This window comes from Leucopleurus acutus (assembly GCF_964270905.1).
Source record: "Leucopleurus acutus genome assembly, chromosome: 3".
NCBI lineage: Eukaryota > Metazoa > Chordata > Mammalia > Artiodactyla > Delphinidae > Leucopleurus > Leucopleurus acutus.
Window position 1 is genome coordinate 2410334 of NC_139145.1, and position 27715 is coordinate 2438048.

The 27715-nt window shown below is 59.8% G+C and overlaps 1 protein-coding gene across 4 annotated transcripts in view; it reads right to left on the reverse strand.

The window, feature by feature from the left end:
• NFIC (nuclear factor I C) overlaps window positions 1-25501 on the reverse strand; it is a 58814-nt gene extending 33313 nt beyond the window's left edge. For all 4 annotated transcript variants that reach the window (XM_082836014.1, XM_082836011.1, XM_082836012.1 and 1 more), the window contains exons 1-2: window positions 25369-25501; window positions 15379-15910 (exon numbers count right to left, since the gene is read on the reverse strand). In XM_082836014.1, coding sequence (XP_082692140.1) covers window positions 15379-15910; window positions 25369-25398 — 562 coding nt within the window. In that variant the 5' untranslated portion in view covers window positions 25399-25501. The remainder of the gene's footprint in view (window positions 1-15378; window positions 15911-25368) is intronic.
• Between the last annotated feature and the right edge of the window lie 2214 nt (window positions 25502-27715).

Here is a 27715-nt window from a genome sequence, read left to right on the forward strand (position 1 = left end):
ACAACCTGTTTTGTGTCCTGAGTCTCTACCCCCATCCCATATGACTGTCTGTGCAAACCCAAGCATAAGGGGAAACGATGATTCTTTCACTTAACACACGTACTGAGCACGAACTGTGTACCAGGCCCTGTCCTAGGATCCAGGGACACAGCAACGAACAAAACAGACACAAAGTTCTGCCGCATGAGGTTCATCGTCAAGGCTTCCTCCTGGTCATCTTGAGGAGGGCCAGGAGTTGAGTCACAGCACGAAGGCTTCGGGCTAGACTGAACTTGGACTTCCCTGGTAGTGTAGCAGGACGACCAGGACGGAAATTGCCCTGGGCTTCAAGCAATTCCAGTACAAACCCTGACTCTCCCTGGAGACGCCCCATCCTGCCCCTGCAGGCTCAAGACCGCAGGCCCCCAAGGCCAGCAATCACGAGAACTGGATGTCAGTCTCACCAATGCTGTGTGACCTCAGCAAAAGTACGTTCCTTCTCTGAGCCTCCACATCCTGGTACACACGATCTAAAACCCCCAGGCGATACTCTTCCAGGGGCTGTTTGGACAAATCCAAGGGAAAAAAGCAAGATGCTAGACGTTCACGACCTTCATCCGCCCCCGGGGGAAATCTGGATAAGGCGTCAGGGCCGAGAGGCAGAAGGCCACGGCCGGGGTGACCTCCCGGACGCCGGCCCCCGCCCGGGCCTCCCCCGCCTTGTCCTTCCTGACCCGCCGCGTTCCTCGAGTCTGGACCACACTTTCCATCTCCCTCTGCCCTGCCGCCGGCCGCCTGGGCCCCAGCCAACCTGCTTCGGAATCACTTTCAAAGAAAAGTTTCTTTTTTCTTCCCACCCGGCCTGGCTCTCGCCCCCGCCTGCTCCGCGGCCTGGCGGCGGGCCCTGCCGGGCACTGGTGGACACCTCGGGCCAGCGGGTCAGGGCAGCGGCCGTCCACCGCCCCCCGCCGGCCCCAGCGCAGGCCCGGGCGGTGAGCGCGCGGCCTTGGGCTGAACTCGGGGCGTCCGCGGGCTCCAGGGGGGCTTTGGCACAGGTGGTTTGGGGGCGTCCGGGCCGAAAAGCCGGCGGGGAGGCCCCCATAGGCCGCGGGGCCCACTCTGAGGCCTGCAGGCCGGGACTCGTCCCACCCCGGCCGCTCTTGGCGGCCACGCCACCGATGACATCAGCGCTCTGGCGGCCATTTTCTCAATGTTCCCTCCCGGCTTCCAGATGCTTCTCTGGCCTTGGCGGCCATTTTGTAGGCGCGGGAGGAGCGGGCTGGCGGGGCCTGGAGCCCAGGCTCCCCTCCCGGGGTGGGGTGGGGTGGGCTGGGGCGGCCTGCGCGGGTTAAAGGCGCTTGTGCCAGGAGGGCGGCTGCCGTGCCAGGCGGGGGGAGGCGCCCGCCCGCTGCCACCCGAGCCCCGTGCTCCCCACCACCGCCGCCGCTCGGCACAAACCAGACTCCGGGTGGCACCAAGGATGTGAAAAACAAGGTTAAAAATACCCACACGCGCAACCTCGGCCCCCCCTCCCCCCTCCCGGTCCCCTCCAATGTCAAATGTGTCAGCGCCACCCGGGGAGGGGGGCAGACTTAAAATAACTCGCTGTTTACATTTGGAGCAGATTCTTGGCTTTGCCAGCAGCCAAGCCAAGGCCTCGGCCTGCCTCCCTGGCAGCCCGGCGGGGGGGGGGGGGGGGGGCGCGGGTTGGGGGCTGGGAGCCGGGGAGCCACATGTGTCCACGGGCTAAGCGCTCACGTGTGGCCACAAGAGGGGACGCGGCCCCGGAAGCCGTCTGCGGCCACGCGGTGGACGGAGGCGGCGGAAGCCCGCAGCATCCCCCCTGCCAAGGACGGGGTGGGGGCACCCGGCCGGCCAGCCAGGGTCTGCCGAGGAGCCCGGCCCCTCCCAGCTTCCCTTCCTTCTGAAGTTTCTCCGGCTGCGTCACCAACGCGGCAGCCCCGCGGGAGTCGGGGGTGGGGTGGGGTGGGGGGAAGGCCGGAGGCTGGCAGCCAGGCCAGGGAGGCGGGCACCAAGGGGAGGGCTCCAGAGCAGGGCAGGGTCCCAACCAGGAGCTATGTGCCCTCGGGCCAGCCCTGCCCCTCTCTGAGCTAAGATGGGTTCCCTCCCAGTGTTGCCCGGAGGGGTTTCTGGGGAGCCTGCCTGCTTAGTACCTCAGTTTCCTTCTCTGCAGAAAGTAGGTTTTGAGCTGCAAGCAGATTGCTGGGCGCTCCGTTTCACAGAGGGGGTCAGAGATGGGAAGGGGCTCGCCCCAGGTCTCACGCCAGTGAGTGGACAAGCGGATGGGGACTCGGTGACTCTGGTTCCAGCGCCCACATTTTTAACCCGCTGCCTGGAATGCAGGAGGAGGGTGGAGACTAGAGGGCCCAAGCCTGGAGGGAGGGTTAGTGGGAGACTTTTTTCCTCCCCTGGGCTTCCTCTCTTCCCAGAGCCTGGCATGCAGTCGGTGCTCAAGCAATGCTTACACATAGCTGGCAGTCGACAGATGTTTGCAGACAAGTGAGTGCGATTATTCCAGCAGAGCCTGGCACACAGCACCCGATACATGCCTGTTGCATGAATAACTGGGATGATCCTGATAGGGCCTGGCATACAACAGGTGCAAAATAAATGCTTGTCAGACAAAGGGATCTGAGGAATGTTGGGAAAACTGGGGGATATTCAGAGGGAAAGACTAGGTTTAAGGGCGTGGACTCCAGCCAGTGGTGATACAAGGGATTTCTACAACAGGCAGAGGGCGGGGTATAGAATATCACTTAAGCATTGCCTATCTCGGGCCCCCTTCATTCTTTGAGGATCAGCAGAAATCCTCTTTTGGGAAGCCCACCCAACTGCTCCAGGTCCTGGATATCAGAGGGCAGGACCTCTGGGCAGGAGGAACCCAAGAAAATAACAGAAACCTGGCCTGGGGGCCCAGGAGGACTTCCTGGAGGAGGGGACATTGGAGCTGGGGCCTTGATGTCTGAGTAGGAGTTTGCCAGGCACAGAAGGGGCTTGTAGGGAGAGAGAACAGTGTATGAAAATTATAATAATCATAACTTCCATTTATTGAGTGCTTATACTGCCAGGAGCTACATACAGATTTACAGAGGGGCAGAGGAGGCCTCAGGGAGGTTAGGCAATTGGGCCAAGTGCACGAAGCTGGGACTCGACCAGAGAGACTTGGCCGCACCACCTGCTGCCTCGCTGAACGTGTCTGGGTCTGGCAGAGGCTAGGCAGGCACATGGTAGGTATGCAGCAAAGACAGACAGCCCTGTCTGTCTGGGGTGGGCCAGACTGTCCAGCTCCAGCCCTTCTACAGGGCAGAGGAGGACAGGCCTGCTCCAACCAGACAGGGCTGCAGTTTCCAGGCAGAGGGGCCTTGGCTCCTACTGCCCCCTCCTTGGCCAGAAGGGCCCCAGCTAACCCAGGAGCCTCCAGGAATCTCCTCCTCAGCCAGCACCTAAGGGGAACTGGGTTAGGGGGATGGGGGGAGACCAAAGACCCCCCCCCCATAGGTCATGCCAGTACCCCAGGAAGAAGGTGTCTAGACTAGCCAGATAAATCCTTGCAACCTCTTCCTGGGTGTCCAGTAATTCCTACTGACCCCCGCAGTGTGCCTATTTCACGGATTTGGAAACTGAGGCCCTCTGAATGGCTTGAAGCCAGGCCATCTGTTCCAGGGGCATCTCCTTGCCCGACTGGCTGTGTGACTGTAGGCTAAGCACCCTCATTCTCTCTGGATCTCAGTTTCCCCAGGTGTCACACGGGGCTGGGACAGTGTGACAGCAGCCTACATGCCTTTCTGTGCTGGCCTTTGACCAGGTGTCACAGGGGTTCTGTGACGGTGGTCCCATTTTGCAGGGACAAAACAGGGGCTCAGTCACGGGGACTCAGTTAGTTGCCCAGTGGCCCATCTCGGTGAGTATCGTGGGTCTCCACATGCCTGCCTCCCATGCCGGGGGGCTCCCTCACTCCCAAGCCTCCTGCACTATTGCTGCTGATCACTGAATGGGCACCTACTGTGTACCAGTGCTCCTGGAACCCGCCGAGCAGTTACAGATGATCATTCCCATTTCACAGATGAGGAAACTGAGGTGCAGGGCGGGGCAGATGCCAGCCCAAGCTCACCTGGCGAGATGGGGAATAAAAACGGGAACAATGCAGCCATGCAGGTGGAACACCCAGCTTGGGGCTGGGCACCCGGCAGTTGCCCGCGCAGCCCGCCCAGAGCCCCGCGGGCCACCCAGGCACCAGAGCCCTACCCCAGCTTGCCCGCAAACGACGTCCTGACTCCAGGAGGGGCCCTGGGTGTGACCCATGGCCCTGCGCTTGCCCGCCCCTCCTTTCCCTGCCTAAGTCCAAGCAGGAAGCAAGGGGGCCAGCGCCAGCCTCCGAAGGGGCCCCGTAATCCAGGTGACCAACGTGCACTGTCCTGCCCCACCCAGGCTGACCACTGCCACTGAATTCTCACGCTTCTGGAATCAGCCTCTGCCTGGCTGGCCCCCACTGTCGCCTGCCTAAGCCTGAACCAGTGCGGTGGCCTCAGCCCTGGTCTCTCAACTCCCACCCTCACCCTCCACAGTCTGTCCTCCCCACAGTGGCCAGAGGGCGCCTGTGAGCACCTGAGTCAGGCCCCGCCCCTCCTCTGCCCACAGCCCTCCAGGGCTCCCACCTCCCTAGGTGTAAAAACCCAAGTCCCCTCCCTGCCCTCCCCTCGTCCCTCTCTCCCCCTCCCTCCCTCTGCTCCAGCCGCTAGGGCCACCTGGCTGTTCCTCCAACACGCCAGGTCCTGCCCCAGGGCCTTTGCATAGGCTGTGCCCTCTGCCTAAGGTGCCCTTCCCCACTTCTTCACACAACTGCTTCCTCTTCACCCTCAGGTCTCAGCTCAAATGTCAAGTCCTCAGACAGTCCCTCCCCAAATAGCCCCCCACTCTCTATTCCTTGCCTTTCTTTCTTTTTCTCAGTAGCCCTTATCACGAACTTGTTTTTTGTCCATCTCCCCCACCAGACTGTGAGCCCCGCAAGGCCTGGATTTTTGTCTGTCTTGTTCGCAGTACAGGGCTTGGCACACAGTAAGCGCTTAATAAATATTTATTGACTACCAAGAAGTTGTACTGGCTGAGTGTGTGCTCGATGCCATCTTAACCCTTCGCACGTCTGAATTCATTTCCCCCTCAGTAACCCAGAGAGGCAAGCATAGTTTACAGAAGGGGAAACCGAGGCCCAGAGAGGATCGCCATTTGCCTGAGGTCACACAGCGAGCAGGTGGTGGGGCCAGCACCCCCGTTACGCCCCACTGCCTTCCTTCACTGACACCACCCACCTGGCCCAGATGGGGAAACTAAGGCTCAGGGAGAAAAGGGACTAGCTGAGGGTCAGAAGCAGAGTGTGGGCTTTGTGCCTCCTGGGAAAGAACAGAGTGACGCGAAACAACATCAACAGCAATAATAATAATGATGGCAATGATGGCGCTGATGAGCACGGAATCGCTCGCCGGAGTTTATAAGGCTCCCATCCGTGGGTTGGCACAGGGCCCTGGAGGGGAGACTCGGGAGACACCAGCCCCTTTAAGAGCTTCCCCCTCCCCAGCTGGGGCTGGCCCGGCCTCCCCTTATGTAAGCAGGCCAGCTGCCCTTGCATAACCTGGTTACATAAGGAAGCAGGGAACAGGCTTGTCCATCCGGCAGCAACCTGTCCCGGGCTGTCTGTGGGGCCGGCCTGGGGCACAGGAGCGCCGAGGCCTCGCAGAGTGGCTACCGGGTGCAGCCCCGCTCGAGGCCCTCTGGGTTGGCTCCTATCTGGGGGATGTCCAGAACTCCCAGCCACGGCATCCTCGGGGTGGGAGAAGTGAAGGGCTTCTAGCCTGAAAGTGGGCAGGGGCCGTTCCCATTGCTCCGAAGGGGAAACTGAGGCCCAGAGACGGCAAGCGAGCAACGTGAGGCTTCACAGCCCCGAGCGGAGGGTGGAGGTGGCAGAGTTGGGTGAAATCTGGGCTGCGTAGCCTCAGCCAGAGCCTTACCGCTCAGCTCCTCCGTAAAATGGGGCTACATAATTGCACGATGGGCACAGAAGAGCGCCGACTGTGTACCAAACCTGGCCCAGATACTATTCTCTCTGCCCAACGACCCCCCGCCCCCCGGGTGGGCACAAGGAGCTGCAGATACAGATGGGGAAACAACGGCGGCCAAGACAGGAGAAGGAATTTGTCCCAGATGAAACCCAAGCCCCACCACGCACACAGCCCCAGGGCCACCGCTGTTCACACGGGGCTGGGATGTCCAGGTGCGATGCTCCCCAGCATGTATGCGCTTCAGTTCCTCCATCCTTGGGAGGCTGGGGGGTGGGGCTTGGGAGTGAAGCGGCCCCCTCTTTTCCCCTCTCTCTGGGCGCTGGCTCTTTAAGACAGCAGGCTGCCGGAGCTCGTCCCGGGGTGACCCTAAGGGGAGGGTGTGGTCAGGAACAAGGGGCCCATTCAGCTGCTGTTGCCACCTCCGGGCAGCCCACAGGCTGCCCGGAGGCGGTGAGGGGAGGAGACTGGCCTAGACCAGGAGAGACTGGGGCTGGGCAGAGACAGGGGCTGAGAGAGACAAAGAGATGGAAAAAGAGATCCAGAGACAGAGACTGAAAGGGAACACGTGACCTTGGCTGCATCTCTCGCCTTCCTGGTTTCCCCATGTCGAGGGTTTGAGGCTAGCCACCCCCCTCACCGGGTCCCGGCCAGGCTGCAGCCCCCAAAGGTGCTCCTTGATCCAGCTGAACCTGGCATCCACTCACCAGCACCAAAATCCTCTAGGCCCAAAGGAGGGATCCTGGGACATTCTGGGGGAGGTCCCTGACACACCCCAAACAGCCCCTTCCCAGGGGACCGTTATAGGTCCTCAGATCTGCCCTCAGACCTGGGTTTGAATCCAGATGCTACCTTTTAGCTGTGTGACCTCAGGTTGGTGTCTTAACCTCTCTGGTTCTCAATTTTCCCATGTGATAAATGCGGTTCATGATAATCTCTACCTTTGTGGAATTAAGGTGAAATGAAATGGTACTAACAATTCCTGACATTTACTCAGAGTTTAATTTAGTAAGCCCTCAATATGCCTGCAGTTCCCCCATAAACGCACCCCAACACCCCAGACACAGACAGACAACCCCTGCCTCCTGCCAGATGTCACAATCCCCAACTATAGCCACTGCCTTCCAGCGAGGACCTACTAAGCGCCCTTTCCCAAAACAGCCCCACAAGAGCCTCTGGAAACACACGCGGGGTTCCATGTCCAAACATCTAATAAATAACAGACATTTACTGGGGATTAAACAAAGTCCTGATTCTTATTCCTGGGCCCCCCTAGTCCCAGGTTCTCATAGTCATGTATCCTCACGAACTGCTCCCAAACCTCTTCCCACAACAGGGCCCCCATCCACCTTGCTGCCCCCAAGCACGCAGCCCCTGACTCAGCCAGTCTGGAAAGAGCCTCGAAAAAATGAAAATCGACCTCCTTCTCCCTCTGTAGGCATCTTTTCTGTAATGTTCTGCTCAGTCACCCGGGGTCTGAGGACAGGCTTACTCGACTCTGACCTGAACTTTCTGGATCCCTGCCTCAGAGAATTCTAGAACCTGCCCTGGATGTTCTAGAACCCAGCTCGAGAACATTCTAGAGCTTGTCCTTGGCCAAGGACTCGTGAAAACCCAACGAGTGGAATTCTGGAAACCGTCGTCCATGGTCACGAATACACTTAAGGGCTCCTTGGATACTGAAGAAACCAATACTTGTTTGGATAATTGATGATTGATTTGGGACTTTTAGAATCTGTCCTCACATTCTCAAGAACCCAACTTGGGAGATTGGAGATCTGCCTCGGAATTCTCTGGAACGCAGATGCTCTAGTGCTGACACGGCATCCACTGGCCACGTGTGGCGTTGAGCGCCTGAAATGTGGCCGGTCCGAAACACGCAGTGAATCTCAACGACTTAGGACAAAAAAGAAGGTGAAACATCTCAATAATTTTTGCATATTGATTATGTGTCGAAATGACAATATTTTGGATGTCCTGGGTTAATCAGAATAGGCTGTTAAAATTAATTTCCCCTGTAGGTTTATACTTTTAAGTGTGGATACCAGAAAAATTATCTGTGTGGCTCGAGTTGTATTTCTACTGAATTGTGCTGCTCTAAACCCAGAGGGAGAATTCTAGAATTGTCAGATGGTAAAGATCCCGGCTCTGAAGCGTCTAGAACTCAGGCCTTGGAAATTCCAGAACTTGTCCCTTGGAGGATCTAGAGCAGACCTCAGCTCTGGCAACCTAGAGCACCACCACCCACCCACCCCACCGCCGCCCCAGGCCTTGAAACCCCTTTCCCATTTGCAAGCCATTTACCCTCAAGTACCCGGGTCCCCCATCCCGGCACCCATCCAAGTCAGCCTGGGACAGAAGATGGGACAGAATGGACCAGAGGAAGGGCCCTTACTGGGCCACCCTGGGCAATGCCCCGCCCCTCTCTGGGCCTCAGTTTCCTGATCTGGACAAGACATCCAGTGTTCCCACGTGCCCCCTCCCTTGTCCCTCACGGACTCTGACCATCTGTGACTTCCTGCCCACACCCAGCTGGAGGGAGAGGGGCCGGCCTGGCAGCTGTCTGCGGAAGGGCGGGGGGGGCCGGAGATGTCCCTAGCTGCCCTCAGCCTCCCCTTGGCTCGCTGGGCACAGGGCCAGGGTGGCAACTGCAGCCCCGCCACGCCGGGGTGGCCGCCACAGGTGCACCGAGATGCCTCCCGTTTTGTGAGGGCTCCGCACCTCTCGGGCCCTCAGGAGCCTCTGAAGCCCTGCCTTGGCAGGTGCAGGCGTGCAAGCTGGGCGCCCATGCAGGGGTGTCCATGGGGGAGGGAGGACCTACTCCGGCTACCCAGGAAAGAACTCCAAATATTTCTGAGCACTCATCGTGCTAAGAGGCTCCTTTCTCACAGATACGACCTTAACTCCAATCGCTGGACACTCCCTATGCTCAATTTGCAGATGAAGAAACAGAAGCACAGAGATGGGCACTAACTTGCCTAAGGTTGCCCAGCTGGCCAGAGGGCAGAGCTGGGGCTAGAAACAAAGGAATGATCATGATAATAAAGGCGTTGATAATAATTCCTAGGATTATATTACCATCACTGATTTTATTATTTATCATTGCAATATAATAGATGATGTACTATTATTCATTATTTTTATCGTTTTTTTGAATTTTTAAATGGAAGTCTAGTTGATTTGCAAATTATTATTATCAACAACAAATAATTTTTTAAATATCAGTGGCATAAACTTTACCATTTTAACCATTTTTAAGTGTGCATTTCAGTGGCATTAAGTACATTCACACTGTCCAGCGACCATCCCCACCATCCATCTCCAGAACTTTCTCATCTTCCCAAACTGAAACTCTGTCTCCATGAAACGCGGACTCCCCAGCCCCTCCCCCAGCCCCTGGCCCCTACCATCGACTTCCTGTCTCTGTGGTTGTGACTCTCTAGGGACCTCCTGTGAGTGGAATTAAACAGTATTTGTCCTTTTGTGTCTGGATTCTCTCACTGAGCATCATGTTCTCCGGGTCCATCCATGGTGTAGCAGGTGTCAGAATCGCCTTCCTTTTTAAGGCAGCAAATCATGTTTGAGCACTTTACTGTGTGCCAGGCCCTGTCCTAGCACTCTTCACGCATTAACTCATTTAACCCTACCCAGCCCGGTGAAGCAGGCACCATCTGCATCATGCCCATTTCAGAGGGAAGGAAACTGAGGCCCAGAGCAGTGACGTCACCTGCCCAAGGTCACACAGCTCACGAGTGGCGGGATTTGAACCTGGGCCATCTGGCTACAGATCGTGCCCCTACCTCTTCCGGACACTGGGCTCCCACCTGCTGGGTTAGCGGCTCCCTCAGCACCACTAACCAGGAGCCCAGAGGCCTCCTGCTGCCGCTATAAATACATCGTCAGCTGGTGTCTGGACCTCAACCCGGGCAGCCACCTCCTCTGCACAGACAGACGGCTGGTCCACCTGGCTGCTCAGCCCCGGGGGAATCCAGGCTGCCAAGAGCCCCTCACCCCTCCGCCACCCAGACACCTGGAGAGGTGGCTTCCAGTGGGGGGGGGGGGGCCCATCCTGGGTCACAGGTGCCCCTGCTGGTTCACTAGATGCAGTGAGGTTCTTCCCCTTTGCCACCTGGGGCTGGGAAGAGGATCCGGGAAGGGACTGAGCGTTTATCCAGGGCCTCCTGTATGCTGTCCAGGGATCACTCCAATCATCAATGCAGTGGACACAGTTCTTACTTTCTCCACTTTCCAGATAGAAAAACTAAGGCGCAGAGAGGGAAATGCACCTCACACAACCTGGAGCACGTGTGGACACAAACTGTATCCATTACACAAGCCAACGGGTGCCCTTACACGCCCTCCTGTCCACATCCGCCCTCTGTCTCCCCAGCACACGGCCAGTGTTGGGATGAAGATTAACAGGGGTTGGAGGAGACGGCAGGACCCTCAGTCAGGGTCTGGCTTGTTTCTCTCTGTGGCCCCACAAGGCCTTACCTTCCTGGCCTCAGCTCTCCTCCAACCCCAGACCAGAGAGGGCAGAGCTCTGCCCTAAGTCACACAGCAAGCCAGGAGCAGAGCTGAGACTGATCCAGGCCCCCTTGCTCCAGGCCCTTTCTCCTGCCATCCGAGCCCAGGGTGTGCTTTATGGAGACCCCAGCCCCCAGCCTTGGGCACGGTAGGCACTTCGGGAACGTTCACTGATATTCGTTAATTCGTTCACTGTGTATTCCGGGCCAGCTCTTTTCATGATCTGTACAACTAGGAAGGTGTGGGTTCCATCTGATAACCTCAAAAGCGGTTTTTAGGTTTTTTCCTTTCATGGTTTCAAGGAGTCAGGATCTGTGGGTTCTAATTTCGCCCTACCTCTTAGGAGCTGTGTGACCTTGGGCAAGTCGCTGACCATCTCTGGGACTGTTTCCTTATCTGAAACAGGGGAGAAGGCAATAGTCCCTCCTTCCCAGAGTGGTGGAGAGAATGAAACCAGATGTAGGATGGGCTCAGCATCGGGCACACGATGTTTTTGCTGTTACTATTATCTCTGTTGTCATTATTGTTTCCCAGGTCCATCCAGGAGGCGACGGGGACCCCTGCCCCCAGTTCCTCCTGACCCCTCCCTGGGCACCCTGGGCAGCTCCTCTAGCAGCTGCAAGCTTCCCAAGCCAGCCCCTGCCCACAGCGCCCTTCCGGGAGGTTGGCACCGAACAAGGCGGGAACAGGAGGCGGGAACGGGAGGCCAGCCCACGGCAGCGTCAGCAGATGGGCACCATCTGGGCTGGCGGGGCTCGGGGCGGGCTGGCAGCTGCCGGAGCGGGCGGGCCTGGCAGCCCCTCCCCCTCCCGCCCTGGCACGGTGCCCGCCCGCGCCTCAGGTTTCTCAGGCCGCCAGAGGGGGCGGGGAGGCCTGGCTGGGCTTCGGGGCTGGGCAGGCGGCTTCCCTCTCTGGGCCCTGCTTTCTCCGGACTCCTTCTCAAATGGGAGGCAGGAGAGAGGAGAGCCGGCTCACCCGCTCCTGGCCTCCCCAACAGCAGGCACAGGGCCTCACCTCCCCAACTAGCACCTGTGCTCTGGGCCATTCCAGCCCCAGGGCCTTTGCACTGACTGTGCCCGCCCCCACTGCCCTGGCACACTCTCACTCACATCCCTCTGCAGCTCCCTCACTTCTTTCAGGCCCTCCCTGGCCAGAGTGCCTGCCCCGCCCTCCCTCTCCTCACCCCTCCCTGTCCTTAGGTTTGTATTAATTTAACTGAGAATTGTCAGGTTGCCCACGCCCTGCTTAACTGCACACATCCCTCCCCCTGAAGTGCACGCATTGAGCGGGCAGCCCCAATGTCCCAAGGTGGAGCTCACGTCTCCCCCTCATCACGGCCCCCCAGCTGCCCCCTAGCCCACCCCCAGGGCACACACGGAGTCCACCCCTGGAATCAGGCCCCTGTGTCCACAACGGTGCCAGATGGATGCCTGAAGCTGCCAAGTTCGGCCCCAGGCGGTACCCTGGGCTCTGATCAGCCTGGCAGCCCCAGCGCTAAAGGGACCTCCTCGCGGCTCGTCCCCACCCTTCTCTCCTCCAAAATAAACCCAAGGATGGAGGCCTGGGATTCCCCTTTGGGGTGCAGCTCCAGCAGTCTGCCTGACACCCCCTGGGAGAGATAACGACAGAGGCCGTGGGGGGAGCTGGACTTTGTCCCCTTGTCTTGGGACAGGGAAGGGCCGAGTGTATGATGCGTCTGTGGGTCTCTCTGTGTCTCCCCATGTCTCTGGGTCTCTCTGTCTCTCTCTCTCACTGTCATTCTCTCGGCTCCAAGGCCCCGCTTCTGACGCTAGAGGTGGTACCTCCTTTTCAGCCGAATGGCGGGTGCCTGTCCCACCATCCACCCTGTGACACCCGCCCCCAGAAGCCAACTGAGGCCCATTTCCCCCACTCCCCATCAATCCCATGGCCTCCTAGCAGGGCTGATTTGAGCGGACACCGCACTCTGGCCTTGGCCTGGACCCCCTGCAGCCCTGGGACCCACCAGGTGAGAGGAGGGAGGTGACCAGTTGTCTCTGAGGTCAGATGACTACCTGGCTGAGAAGAGAGACATAACTCTGGCCCAGATGAAGACGGGGGTCCTGCTGTGGAAGCTGGGGAGCTGAAGCTCAACAGGGGGTTCTGGGGGCCAGCCTCGGCCTGGGAACCCCGGAGGAGGCCCTAGCTGGTAGGAGCCTAGAACACAGACCCAGCCCGGAGGTGGTCCAGCCACGATGACTGGATACCCACACCCTACACTGTGATGTACTTCCATCCCCTTCTGCCACCAAGCGTAGAAGGCTAGCAGGGGTGTCAGCAACAGAACCCGCCCACGTCCAAACCCTAACTCTGCCCTTTCCTAGCTGTGTGACCTTGCGCCGGGCAGTTATCTTCTTTGGGTTTTGGTTTCCTCATCTGTAAAATGGGTACAATGATCCCTGCCTTGCAAGGTTGCCATGAGAATGGAAAAGAATTGCTAAATCCTCAGAAAAAATGCCTGATGGAGAGAAGGTGGAGCTGGGAGTTGGGGTTTTGAAGCGTAAGTAGGAGTCTTCCAGACGGGAAAGGCATTCCAAGCAGAGGGAACAGCATGGGCAAAGGCATGGAGGCGGGAAATCATAATCCTAATGAGGATGGTAACGTTGATAACAACGGTCCACAAAGCCCTAGCCCTGTGCCTGGTACCTGTGTTCAGGACAGCATGGGGGTTATTTGTTGAACGCTTGCCACGAGAACACAACATTCCTACCGGCCAGCCATTTTTGAGCATCCCATTTTAAAATCAAAGAAGGCAGGCACAGAGAGATTGAGCGACTTGTTTAGGACCACCCGGCCCTTAGGCAGGCGGCTGGGCTGGGAGTGGGTGCCCGGCCCGGCCCTCACGCCCGACCCTCACTCCCAGCCAGCTGAAGCGGGCCAGCTGGGGCCTGTCTGAGCAGCAGTGGTCCCCTGGGATGATGGAGCCTGCACGGGAGGGCGCAGCAGCCTTGACCTTCCCCGGCCCTCACGTGAGGATGCTGACCAGCAAAGGCATGGCAGTCGGACGCGAAGGTGTCTGGGGAGGCGCGGAGGCCTGGTCTGCCTGCTGAGCTGAGGGGGGCGGGGGCCGATGGGGGAGGGGAGGCGCCCGGAGATTGTGCTGACGCTGGCAGAAAACTCGCTTCAAAATTTTATCAGCTCAGCGTGGAGGGGGAGGATGGATGTGGTGAGAGAGACCAGGACCTGCATGGTAATGGGCACTGCAGCCCCCAAGGCTGCCCCTGCCCACACCCCCAATCCGGCCCGCAGCAAACAGTCACCTAGTCTACCCCTCTGCCTCTGGCCCCCTGCGTTTAGTGCTAATTGGTGGGGGCGGGGGAGGGGCAGATGGGGTCAAGGTCAAGACTGGGCAAATCTGCCCCAGCTCTCCCTCCCACACACAGTGGAGACCAGGAGACCTCATGGAATCCTCACAGCATCGCTAAGAGTTGGCATGGTTGTTACCCCCACTGTACAGAGGAGGAAACTGAGGCAGAGGACAGGGCCTGAGGCAAAGTCACACAGCCAGCACACCACATGGCAGGGCTGCATTCGGAATCTGGGCAGTCCAGCCCCGGAGTTCGCCTCTTCTCACCACCCCTCCCCCAGCCTTCCGCCATCATTTCTGGTTGTGATCACACGGGCTCCCGTGGGGTCTACGGGGGCTTAGGGCTGGGTTTGCAACCCGAGTGCACCCACCTGACACGTTCAGGCAGCCCCGGATGTGTGCGGGTTCGCACCCACGTGTGTACCAGCCTGGGTGGGCACGGTGGGGGCATGGGACATGTGCCTGTTAGGGTCTCCGGGCACCCCTGATTCCATCCGCATGAAGACAGTCACGGCTGCCACCCACCACGTGGCAGGCCAGAGTCCAACGTGCTACACACACACACACACACACACACACACACACACACACACACACACACACACACACGATCTCGGCGAGTCTCCCCAAGCCCAATCCAGGTAAGGATGCTGATACCCTCCATTTGACGGCTCCACTGGCCACACCACCAGGAACAGCGGGGCAACAGACCCCACTGCCCTCCCAGCCAGGGCCTGCCCTTGACCTCCACACCTCTGTTTAGGCGGCTGACCTCCTGGGATATCCCCACTCTCATCACTGCCCAGTCGTTCTGCAGAGCTCAGCTCAGTGGAGTCCACTCCTCTGGGAAGCTGCCGTGGATTTCCCCATCCTCGCAAACCCTGCTAGTCTCCATGTGGGCCATCTGACCACAGAGCCAGCAAACACCCAGCTCGAAGGGCCAGAGTGGGGGCCGCTGGAGACCAGAGAGACTGGTGACCTAGCCAAAGTCACACAGCGCCCCAGCTTCCCACTCGGCCGAAATATGGGACCTGTCAGGTCTCTGGGGGAAGTCCGAGAGTCGATCAACCATCAGTCACAAAGTGCAACCCCAGCTCTCCTCCAGCTTTCCCAGGAGGGATAAGATTGTCCCCCGCGCGTCCGTCACTGGCCTATCCTCACCCCTGTTGCCAACAGACCTCCTGGGACAGGGTCTCACCTCCTGACCCCTGACCCCCCAAGGTCAGGGCCTGCCTCTACCTTCACAGCCCCAGGACGCACCTGCCCCCGACCCCAGGCTCTCCCTGAACCATACCTCTTCCCCTTGGCCTTTCACAGGGCTCAGATCCTCACACTGGCAACCGTCCCCGCCCTCGGACTTTAAGGCCCGCCTCCTGCCTCCTACCTTTGCGTGCGCCCACCTCCCCCCCTCGACGACCTTCCAACGCACCCCCATTCGGCCTCCAGATCCGCGTGCACGCGCAAGCCCCGCCTCACCTCGCTCGCGCACGAAGTAGGCCAGGTAGAGGTCGAGCTCCTTGACTGCCACGCCGATGTGGTGTGGCTGCACGCAGAGCACCGGGTGGCCGCACTGCGCCGCCTTGACCAGGCGCTCGCCGTCGGTGCTCTCCAGCGGGATGCCCTTGAAGAGGATGACCATGACCAGGTCCAGCCGCCACACCTTGTCGGCCTGGCGCAGGCAGTCGATGCGACGCATCTTGCCCTTCTGGTCGGGGTTGGAGAGCACGCAGCCCGGCGCCTTCTTGCCGGTGATGGCCAGCACGAAGTCCTCGCGGCACTCGGGCCGGATGTCCTTGCGCAGCTTGGCCAGCAGCCGCGACGCCCATTTCTGCTTGACCTCGGCCTTCTCGCCCAGCAGCTCGTCCTTCACCGCGCGCTCCTCGTCCTTCGACATCCGCTTCTCGTGCTTCTTGAAGTACTTGCGCTTCCGCGCCTGCAGGTTGAACCAGGTGTAGGCGAAGGCGCGCACGTGAGGCAACAGCGCCTCGATGAACGGGTGGAACTCATCCTGCGGGGCGGGAAAGACCAGAGGTCAGGAGGCGCTGGGGGCCGTGGACCCACTGCCCCGCCCGTAAGAATGAGGCCGCAGGGGCCCCAGGCAGACCCGCTAGAAGGAGGGCCAGGCAGAGGCGTGCAGGGGTCTGCTGCAGATCCCTCCACGTCCTGGGGAAAAAAGTGGAGGCCAGTGGGGACCCAGCAGAGGTTCACCGGGTCGTTTGAGAACCCATTGCCCAGATGGGGAAACTGAGGCTTGGACCACGTGGGAGGCACAGACGAAGGCAGCCGTTCATGGAGGACTGTCTTGAACCCCAATGTACAGACAGGACAAGCTGGGGGTCCCAGGTGGAGGCTGATGGGGACGCTTTGTACAGATGGGGAAAACTGAGGATGGTGGAATGCTGGTGGCACAGATCCATTCTCTGCCTTCTAGAACTGCGGTCAGCAAACTTTAAAAGTACCATAAAGAACCGGATAGTGAGTATTTTCGTGTCTGTTTCAACTGCTCCACTCTGCACTGTAGTGCAAGACTGGCCACAGAGGAGATGTAAGGGATGGGCATGGCAGTGTTCCAATAAAACTTTATTTATAAAGACAGACGGTGGGCACTGGGCCCTGTGACTGTAGTTTGCAAACCACTGAACTAGAGTGTGAGCTCAAATGTCCAGAGCAGGGCGGAGCACACACTGGATGCTCACGATTCCAGGAGCAACTAGGCTCAGAGGGTCATTTGGGGCTCGTCTGTCAGACGTACTGCTCAGCAGAGGAAGCTGACACCAGACAGGGGTCCAAGGGCTGCCTCAACCGGCTCTTGGCAGTGATGAAAAAAATGAGGACAAGACGTCATTCCTACAGCCCAGATGTACAGACAGGACTGGCTGAGGTCCACAGGCCAAGATGGGCCACCTGGATGTCAGGGGCTGATGGAAGGGGCGGGGGGCACGGTTCCTGCATAGAGGGGGTGGTTCCTGCATAGATCCATAATAGGGGTGGGGAAAGCTGAGGCCCAAGGAGGCAAGAGAGCAGAACGCACCAGAGAAAGGGGAGCTCAGCCATGGAGGTTTAGAGCTGGAGAGAGCGGCCCCTGGGGGCCAGTTCACCCTACCCTGTCTCCCATAGACCTATTCCACAGCTGGAAAAACCGAGGCCTGGGAGGCTCAGCGACCTGGCCAGAGCTGTGACTTCAACATCCCCCTCCCTCTGCCTGAATGGTGCTGCTGGGTGGCCACAACACCCATTTTGTGGATGAAGAAGCAGACCCCAAGAGGGGACCCAATCATGAGGGGCAGAGCTGAGACAGGAACCCACACCCATCTGACTTCCCCACGAAGACAACGGCAGCCGTCATCTGGCCCCTCAGAGAATCACGTGGGGCCACGGGAGGCCCCCATCCCCTTCTACAGGGGTGGGCGGGGGCTGTCTCCTTCTCGCCATTTTTCAGCAAGGGAAACTGAGTCTGCATAACATCCAGGACCTGGTTTCTCAGCCTCAAGGGATGAGAAATTCAAGGAGAAAAGAAGACAGAGAAGAGAAACTTCGGTCCCCCCTCCCCGCTCTTGCCTGGGGGCTGTGCTGGGCTTCTGGAATGGGAGCGATGTCTTTTCCTAGCACGTGAATCTCATTATCCGCCCAGCTCTCAAAAGCCTGTTATGCTATTATTATTATTATTGACATTGCTGTTGCTGTAAAGATTATTTCCGTTGCTTACAATCTCCCTGGGGCAGGAAAAGGCCCGAGGCTCCACGATGACTCGTGTGATGGAGAAACGAAGCTCAGAGAGGGGCAGAGACCTGGCCAAGGTCCTGGAGGGTCTCAGAGGCAGTGTCAGGACAAGAGCCCAGGACCCCATCGGCCCCTTCCTCAGAACAAGCAGCCTGCTCTCCGTGAGGCCGGGGTCTCTCGGGGAGACAGGGAAACCGCTGCTCTGGGCCACGAATTGGTTTTGCTAAATGGATGTGGCCAGGCTTGCTCCCACCTCCGCCCACCCAGCGCCCCTGCCTGCCCTGAGCTCCCTTTCCCCTGGGCCACCTCTGGCCATGGGGTGCTGGGGCTGGGGGATGACCTCAGATCTCCTCTATTACTGAGACTCTGAAAATAGCCTCCTGCCCTCGCGGGGTGGGGCAGAACGGGGCTCCGTTTGTGCCAGCCCAGCTCCCCCATGCCAACGGCCCCCAACGTGTGAGTCACAGTAACAGCTGTGGTGGGGACCAGACCTCGGGGCCCTTTCCCGCCGCTCCCCCATCCCGTCCCCACCCCAGCTGACCTGCTGAGGCAGAGGGAGGATGGAGGGGGCCAGTCCCCTGTCAGGCCCTATCCAACCTCAGAGGTGCTTTTTCTGTGTCACCATGTCACTTGACATGCCAGCCCCAGGGGTGGGGAGAGATTCGCCCAGGGTCACACAGCCGGTCAGCAGAGCCGGGACCAGAGCCCAGGTCGTCTGGCCAGAGAAGCTGGGGTGGGAAATCGATGGAGGCACAGGACACTGTCCCCTGTGGAGGGGACGCCAGGGTGGCAGGAGGCCTGGGCAATGGCTGTGGCTGCCACCCGAGGCCTGGAGCTTATTGGGGCGGTAATAAGAGGTAGCTGGGAAGGGGCAGCTGGAGTGTCAGCCAGCAGGCCTTCTTGAACGGGATGCCACCTCTTCCTAGCATATGAACCCCATTATCTGCTCTCAAAAGCCTGCATTACGCTATTATTATTATTGATGTTGTTGTTACGATTGTTTTGGGCCCAGACTCTTCACATCCCCTTGAACCCCTTTGTCTCTGAGCCCCCTCCCCCTTTTCTGAGCTCCTCTCCTCTTCTGGCTCCTCCCCTCTCCAAGCCCCCGTGCCCCTGCCTTATCCCTACCCCCTCCTCCCCAGGCCCTCTCTGGGGAAAGATGCCAGGGAGGCGGGCAGGGGCGGGAGCCCACGTCACTGGTGACCCCAGCTGGTCCTGGAGGAAGACAAACAGCCTGTAACTGGGTCATGGACCTGCTGCCCTAGCCTCCCACATCCTCTTGGGGAGGTCAACCCAGGTGAGAGGCAGGCCTGTCACTCTCTTTGTCCCATAAGACCTGTGACAACCAATGCCTCTTCCCCAAGCACTTCCCAATATGCCCTCACTGGCTGACAGGGCAAGGGAGACAGCCAAGGCAAGCTAGATGCCAAGAATCCTCCCGAACTCCTAGACATCCCTCAAGGCCCTCTCTCCAGTGTTCCTTCCTTCAGGCAGCCTTTCCTGCTCTCCTCAGGGTTCTCCCAGACCCAGCCTGGACCACACAACTTGGGGTCTCTGAGTCCAGCTCAGTTGCTCTCCCCCAACCCTGAGGCCCAGGGCTGAGGCACTCACTGCCAGGCAGACTTGTTGAGGGAATGAGCTTGGGTGACAACAGCCTCCATTTTCACCTTCTGTATGATCCAGGAACAAATCACTGTTCCACCTTGGGCCTGTTTCTCATTCTGTACAAAGGGCAGAAAAGGACATTGCACCCTTTTGGGGGTTAGTGCCCCGGGGGCTTATCCATTGCCCTGGTAATCAGAGCTGCAAGGGGAGGGGAGGCAGCAAGACCAGACCTTTCCCAGAAACCCCACTTGGCCAAGGCAAGTTAGATGCCAAGAATCCTCCTGAACTCCTACACATCCCTCAAAACCCTGTCTTCACTGTTCTTTCCTTCAGGCAGCCTTTCCTGCTCTCCCTGCTGGGACTTCCTGGCCAAAGAGGACAGCAGCAGCTGGGAGGTCCAAGCCCCTGCTGGGCACTATGGACTGGTCAACTGTGCACTGGATTGTGCCCCACTCTGGGCCTCCCTGTAGCCCTCCCATCCTGACAGTCCAGGGCAGCAAACCAGGACGTGAAACTCCAATTCCCAAACCAAAAGTTTTCCACGAAGGATTCTCTCTCCTTCATTCACTCAGTGATTCAACAAACATTACTGAGAATCTCTTATCCATCCCTAAGCTTTTATCCCAAACCCCTATGTACCCTTCAAAGCCCTGGTTCCAATGTCCCCTCCTCCAGGTTAAATGTCAAACAACGGAGCTCATATTCGAACGCAGGCCCATCTGGTGCCAGAGTAAGTGTTCCTAACCTAGAGTGGTTCCTCCCCTCAAGCTCAGAGCATCATAGCTTATGAACAGCTCTTATCCAATGAAGGAGAGATTCATTTGGTTGTTCAACAAACATTTACCGAGTATGTACTTTTTGTCAGCTCCATGCATGATGCTGGGGACCCAGCAGTGTCCTCCGCTTAGCCCTCACCCAGATCCTGACGTGGGCAGGGATGGATATTAAACAAGCTAATAAACATGGAATAAGATGCCAGGTTGAACAAAATGCTCTGGAGAAATTTAAAGGAGTTTGAGGAGGGGGTAGGGGGTTGTTTTTTTTCAGCTGGGGGCGGTCAGCGAGGGTCTCTCATAGGAGAGGACACTTGAACAAAGACCTAAAAGATGACACTCCACGGTAGGAGCTTCGCAGGTGGAGAACACAATACATGCAAAGGTCCTGAGGCAGGACCATGCCTGATGTTTGGGGAGAACAGCGAGGAGGCCGGTGAGGCTGGAGCAGAGTGAACAATAGGGAAAGTGGAGGTGGTGAGGGCAGGAAGGTAAGGACCCCTGGGAAGACTTCAGGTAAACTAAGTCCAGGGAGTAGAAAGTCCCCACCAAAGTGACGAGCGAGTCTGAGCCCTGGGTCTCCTGGCTTCCCTCTCCGTGCCGTGGTGTCCCGGGTGGATGCTGGGGGCTGAGCCAGAAGGCCACGGTGTTGGGGAGACAGACAGGGAGCCAGGCGGAGCGTGTACTGAACTGTCAACCCTACGAAATGGGAACAACTGTTGTGCCCACTGCCCAGAAGGAGAGACTGAGGCACTGAGCACTGAAGCCACTGGCCCAAAGTCACGCAGACAAGGAAGGAGCCGTGCTGGGACTTGGACCTGAGTGCCTCCTGACTCCCTGGACCCACTTGCCAGCTCCCTGGGTACAGGGTCTGGCCCCATCCTCGGGACTTCCCAGCAACGCCCGTTCTGCACCCCACCTGCTCTCTCTGAATCCCGTGTGGCCCGCTTCCCCACTCAGCCCTGGGTCACGTGCCAAAGCAGCAGCACGGTCCTGACAGCCCCTCCCCTGACACTGTAGCCCCCCGAGGGCACGGCTTTGATCTGTTTCATCCACTGCTGCGTCCTCAGCATGAAGATCAGCAATGGAGCAATCTCACCCTTTGCCTGTTCCCTATGCACACACCCCGACGGACAAAGGATGCTGGTACCCACGTGGGTCTGGCCAAACTCAGGGAGACCCTGGACAGGGCTGGGCGGGCGGCGAGGAAAGACCAAGAGAGACACCCTGGCTGGGGGGGGGTCAGGTCTCAAGGTTTGGGGGAGTCACCACTGTCCCTGTCACCCGGCCCAAGCAGAGCAGACAGCGACAGAAGGAAAGGAGGGCAGGTTGGAAAATGCCTATGGGATGTTTAATACAGTTATTACTTTAGAGGAAACCACAATCACGGCCAAGCTTATTTGGCACCTACTGTATACCAGGCCCTGCGCTAAGGGGGAAACATCTGAAGAAGGGCTAGATCACCTGCCCAGAGACACACAGCCACCTGGGCGAGATCTGCATGCAGATGCAAGGCCGCCCTGGGTCTCTGCCCGGTGACCCGTCAGGGCACGTACGTGTGCACATCTGCACGCTCACGCGTGTGGGAGCGTGGACTGCAGGCACTACGCGCCGAGAGTCTACACACACCCAGGTGAGGGGGCAGTGCACGCGCGCGCGGGTCGCCGTGAACACGTGCTTTCGCGGGGCAGGAGGTCCCAGGACATTTGGCGTGTCCCATCCATTTGGTGTGAGGGAGGTAGGAGGTTCAGGCAAAGAAGAGACATTGGAGAGAGAGAGAGAAAGAAGAGAGATATTGGAGGGAGAGAGGGAGGGAGAGGGGGAGAGAGAGAGAGAGAGGGAGAGGGAGAGAGGGAGAGAGGGAGGGAGGGAGGGAGAGAGGGAGGGAGGGAGGGAGGGAGGGAGAGAGGGAGAGAGGGAGGGAGAGAGGGAGAGAGGGAGAGAGGGAGAGAGGGAGAGAGGGAGAGAGGGAGAGAGGGAGAGAGGGAGAGAGGGAGAGAAGGAGAGAGGGAGAGAGGGAGAGAGGGAGGGAGAGAACGCTGACTCGGCCAGAATCCCAGCGTCGTGATTTACAAGGCGCCGACCCTGACGCGCAGAGGCACCTCCACCGCAGAGAAAAGATGGGGGAGAGACACAGACACGGAGAGAAACAGAAAGAGGGAGAGAGATGTGGGGCGAGCTTGTGCGTACAGGAGCCAATCAGAGGCCATCAGACCACGGGTGGGGGGGGCCACAGGGAGCACCCAACTGCCCAGCCTGGCCAAACAGCCAGGTGGGCAGTGGCCCTGAATCCCCAGCCCCACCAGCCATGCTGTGCCACCCCGGGCAGGCCCTAGCCCTCTCTGGTCTTGGCCCCTGTCCCAGCCCTGAGGTGCTGGGGGACCCTCAATCACAGCAGAGCCTCCCAGAACCCACACCAGGCTGGCCCCTCGTGCCTTCCCCCCCAAACCCGCAACAGACACCTGGCCCATAGGAGGTGCTTAATGAAGATCTATTATATTCAATCAAGACAAAGTCGGGGACCCTCTTGCAGCCTCAGTCTCCCCACTGGAGAAATGGGGTAAAGAGAGTGCTGCCCAGCAAGGCAATGAGGAGAAGGAATGAAGGAAAGAATGAATGAATGAGGAAGGGGGCCCTGGCAGCCGCACTGCCGTGGCTGCAGCCCAGGCCCAGCCTGCGGCCCCGGGGAATCCTGGGCACTGCAGCCAAGAGGGATTTGGCCCCAAACCCGGAATAACTAACGTGGCGGTGGAGGCGGGCGGGAGGGAGGCCCAGAGCGGGGCAAGCGCGGGGAGGCCGGCCTTCCCGGCGGCAGGATTTATGGAAGTAACGGCTGCCCCACACAGTTCCTCTTCAGAGTAAAAGTGAAAAGCACTTGAGTCACCACTGAAACAGGGACGGGGCTCCCAGAATCCTCCAGGGCCACCCGGGCCGCGGCTGCCACCCCCTCAGTGGGCAGGACCCCGGGGGCACAGGGCGGACTGGCACGGGAGCAGCCCCCCCCGTCCCCCCACTTCACACGCCCCGAGCCGGTCTCGGCTCAGGATCCGGGTCGGATCGGCTAAAAGGGAGCTATTTTAGGATGGGCTCAGGTTGTAAAATTAGTCAAGGGGGGAGATGGAGGCCCAGAGATGGAGAGACAGGGAGAGCCAGAGATGGAGAGGGAGCGAGACAAGGAGAGGGAGAGACGCAGACAGAGAGGAACGGGTAGGGCGCGGTGAGGCAGCCAGGAGTGGGGGTCCTGCGTGGGTAGTCTGGGTCCTTCCGGGTTCCCCAGCTGGAGACACAGACCAGGCTGGGCCTGCAAGCAGCTGCGAGGATTACACTGAGGGAGTCCTGGGAGGGGGACCTGGGTTCCCCTCCAGGGTGGGGGCACCCATGGGAGAAAAGGCAGAGGACGGGGGCCCCCTGCGCTTGGGCCACCCCATCCCCATCCTAGCCTGGGAGCTCCCTGGTCCTCTCTCTGCCTGTCTCTGTCTCCTGGTCGCCCTGTCCCTCGCACACAGCAACCTCAGGTATTTTTTATTGTCACGTTTCCACCAAGAGCCCGCCTGGCTGACCCTTGCCCTGCGCCCCAGGGAAAGCCAGGGAGCGCAACACCAGCTCTGGTTCTCACTGCCACCCACTCTGGGCAACGTGGACGGAGGCTGTCTCCCGAGGAGTCCTGATGGGGGAATTCCAGGGCCCAGTGACAATAGGCTACCGTCCAACCTCCTCGCCTGGAATAGCCTCCCTGGGCTCAGCCCCCTTGGGCAGCTCTGGGAGCGAGCGCGAGGAAAGGGTGGAAGAGGCGGGGGCACCCCGGGGCCACCCAGGCCACCCCCTGAGCCCAGAGACTGGGAGGCCCAAGGTCACCGGGCAACCCTGACTAGGACCCTCGCGGCCTTGGGGAGCTTCGGGCGATAAGAGGCAGAGGGGGGCCAGTGATGACTGCGTCGGGGGACCCCCAAAGTTGCTCTGGAGGGGAAGGAAGGTCTGGAGAGGGGCAGAGACGTGCCCAAGGTCACCCCGGGGTTGATGGGTAGGACAGGCCCTGAGACCCCCTAAGCACCACCCCTGACATTCCCCATGGGGAGCCAGAAACTGGAGGAGCTGGAGGGGGCTGGTGAGAGGGAACCTTCCACGAGTGAGGGGCACCCTCGGATCATGAATGGGGGACCCCCATTGCAGACTGGCATCCACGTGTTCTCTGTACCGCGGTCCTCAGGACACTCAGCCGCCGGCTTGACTCCCACCTCCCTGTGCCCCACACTTCACAGCCTGGAGGCCACACTGCCCCTCTCCGAAACCTGCCTTAGCTCCGTGTCACTTCAGGGGAAACTGAGGCCGGGACCCCAATGGCCTAAGGACACACAAAGACCCAGGGTGGGGGCAGAGCTGGAGGGTGGAACCAGTAGACCTGGGAGGGTGGCCCCCCTCCCTGCCATGGAGCTGGGGGAGGGAAGGGGTCCCCCAGGGGCGACCGGGGACAGGGGCAGTCGCCCCCTTCCCACACATCCCCTGGGTCATTGCACAAGGGCCGAGCCCCGGGCAGTCTGGGAGCTCGGCCAGGGGTGAGAGGCAGCGGGCGGGGGCAGGGGCAGGTGCCGGGCTGGCGAGGGCGTCCGCAGCGCCGCAGTGCCCGGACCAGACCCCGGAACGCCAGGCCTCCCGGCTCCTCCCGGCGGCGGCGGCTCAATAACTCACAATCGATGCGGCGAAAATATGGGGATGGGGTTGAGGGACAGGGGGAGGGGGGGAGAGGAAGACCGAGCCGGGACGTCGGGGCCCCCCTCCCCCCACTGCTGGCGCCTCCAACTTTGCGGGCCCCCTCCCCCTCCGCGCACACGTGGGCCAATAATGGGGGGAAAGGCTGTCCAGGGCCTGGGTGGCGGCACACAAGCTTGGGGGGGGGTTCCGGGGAACGCATCAGAGGGGTCCTCGTCTCAACAGTCCCCGGGCATCCAGGGTCCAACCAGGACTCCCTCGATTCCTCCTAGGGGCAGGCCTGGGTCGAGGCCTGGGGCTCGCGCAGAGCCCCACCTTTGGCCTTCTCCCGGGCGCCCCCCGACCTTCCCGGCTGGGGTGGGGGAGCGCGTCCTGCGTCCGGGGAGGGCGAGGCTGTAGGGCGAGCCAGGGGGAGAGGTCGCGGGGGGCGGGGCGGGAGTCCCCGGTGAGGGTCCCGGGTGGGGGGGGAGGTGTCCCCGGCCCAAACCAACCCCCCACCGGACCCCGGCCGGCGGCGGGGGCATCCCGGCCGCGGCGGCGGGAGGGACGCGCGCCTTTTTCGTCCCGCCTCCTCGGGCTTCCAAACTCCGGGGCCGGGCTGCGGGGGACGCGGGGCCGGGGCACAGTGGGGCGCGGGCCGGGGGCCGGGCGGGGGGCGTACCTGGGTCAGGCAGAGCGGGGACGAATACATCCCGGGCGCGGCGGGAGGCGCAGGGCCGGCCGGAGCGGGCGCGCTGAACTTACTGAGTCATTTTTCCAAACCCCCCCCCCCCCCGCGGCCGCGGCCGGCGCGCTCCTCGCCGCCTCCTCCCTCGGTCTCCCTCCCTCCTCCCTCCCGCGCTCTCCCTCCCTCCTGCGCCCGACTCCCTCTCTCTCTCCCTCTCTCTGTCTCTCTCTCCTTTCCTGTCCCCCCCCCACCTCCTCCTCTGTCTCTGTCTCTCTCTGTGTCTCTGTCTCTCCTCCCTCTGGCAACCTCCTCTCTCCCTCCCCCAATTTCTCTCCCCTCCCACCCCGAACCTCCCACTTCTCAACATCCAACTTTCAAAGAAACGAGGGAAAAAAGAGCGCGAGCGAGGAACGAAAGTCGCTCCCCCTCTCCATGCCTCCTGAACCCCCATCGTTGCTTATTATTACGAATTTCCAGCCGCCCTGGGCCGGGCCACCGGACGGGGACCCACGGGCCCACGCACACCCCGACCACAGCGGGTCCCCCTGGACCGCCAGCCCGAGTCGAGTGGGCAGGGGGTGGGTGGCTGCAGGACATTTGGGGTCCATAGGTGGACTCTGAAGACCCCCCCCCAACCCGCCCCGAGCGAGCCGGGAAGTTGGAGAAAGGAGCGGGGTGGGGGTGGGGGGGTTGGGAAAGAACGAAGAAGTGACGTGTGCAGAGGCCCGGCGCGAGCGCGCCTCTTTCCCCTTAAAGATGTACAACCCGGGGTGCTTGGCGGGAGAAGGGGTCCCACGGCATCCTCTCCCCCTGCTCCTCCCGAGAGCCAGACAGGGGCTGCAGTTCCCAGGCAGAGGAGCTTGGCTACAACTGCCCTTCCGTGGCCAGAAGGGCCTCAACCAACAGGGGAGCCTCCAGAAATCTGCTGTCTCCTCCTCAGCCAGCATCAAAGGGGAACTGGGAGTTGGGGGGTCTTCGGCCTCCCCCATATGTCGCCCCCGTACCCCAGGAGTAAGGTGTCCAGGCAGTACCTCAGGCTGGCCAGATAACACCTCGCAGCCTCTTCCCGAGTGTCTGGTAATTCCTACTGCCTACCCCCGCAGTGTGCCCATTTCATGGATCCAGAAACTGAGGCATGTGGAGTGGCTTGGAGCCCGGCTACCTGGCCCCAGGGCCCACACTCTGCAAGCTTGGTTGTTCTCCCTCTGGAATAGATGGGCACAGACCTGCCGCGGACAACTAGCCTCACCCCTCCCCCAGTTCACTCCAAGAATCCTCCCAGGCTCGCTCAGAGGCCTCGGGCCACCTAGCAGACCAGCATGCTCCCCCATTGGTGTCCTCCCCTGTGAAGTGGACGAACAGTGCCCACCCCATGCGGTTGATCAGCATAAGAATACTGGCACTTAGCAGCGCCTTGACCTTCCGTCAAATATGCACAGAGACATTCTTAGAAAGCTTGGCCATTTTGCCCCGTGTGTCCCGAGTACAAATGATAACCTCTCGCCAACTTCGGGCAGCTGCCCCATGCCCGGGGCATGGAAGACACCAGCAACTCTGTTATTCTCCCGTGTTACAGGGGAGGAAACCGACGCCCCAGGAACGGATGCTACTGACCTGGGGCCCTGGGGCTGGACCACAAGTGAGCAGGATTCATACATGACACATATGCCCTCCGTCCCGCCGGCTCCCCCTGCACGTGGGTGACGGTCATTCAAATAGCACTTCACAATTGGTTTTTAAAAAAAACCCACTGTGCAGCCACGGGGGGCATTTAAACCCGAGAAAGAAAGGGAGAGGCAGGTGTCTAGGAATCCAAATGCCGACATAACATAAAGCAATATTTTATTATTTACAAAGACGCCATGAACACCTGGAGGGCAGAATCCCCAATTCACAGACATTTCCAAGTACACGTTGGCTTCGGAGCATTCTCCCAGGTGGCAGTGACCCCCAGACTGCCCCCACGCCTGCCCCACGGGCAGCCTTCCCAAGGCCGTTTAGGTTACTCTGGAAGGCACAGTTTGGAGACCACAGACTCTCTCTCTCTTTCTCTCTCTCTCTCTCTGAACCTCAGTTTCCACATCTGTAAAATGGCAACAATAGACGCATCTCGCATTTTGGAAGTCTGGGCAGATGGGAATCCTTAAGATAACGTGTGGGAAGACTGAGTTACTATATTAGTGGTGGCAGGTGCCAGTTCACAAACATCAGTGAAGCGTTACATATATATATATCATCCAGTTCAGCAGGAGCGGTCCCTACAGTGTACACAGTAGGTCCAAAGCAGGCCAGTTGCAGTGCAGGGTTGCAGCCTGGGTCTATGTCTTCTCCCTCCAGGAGC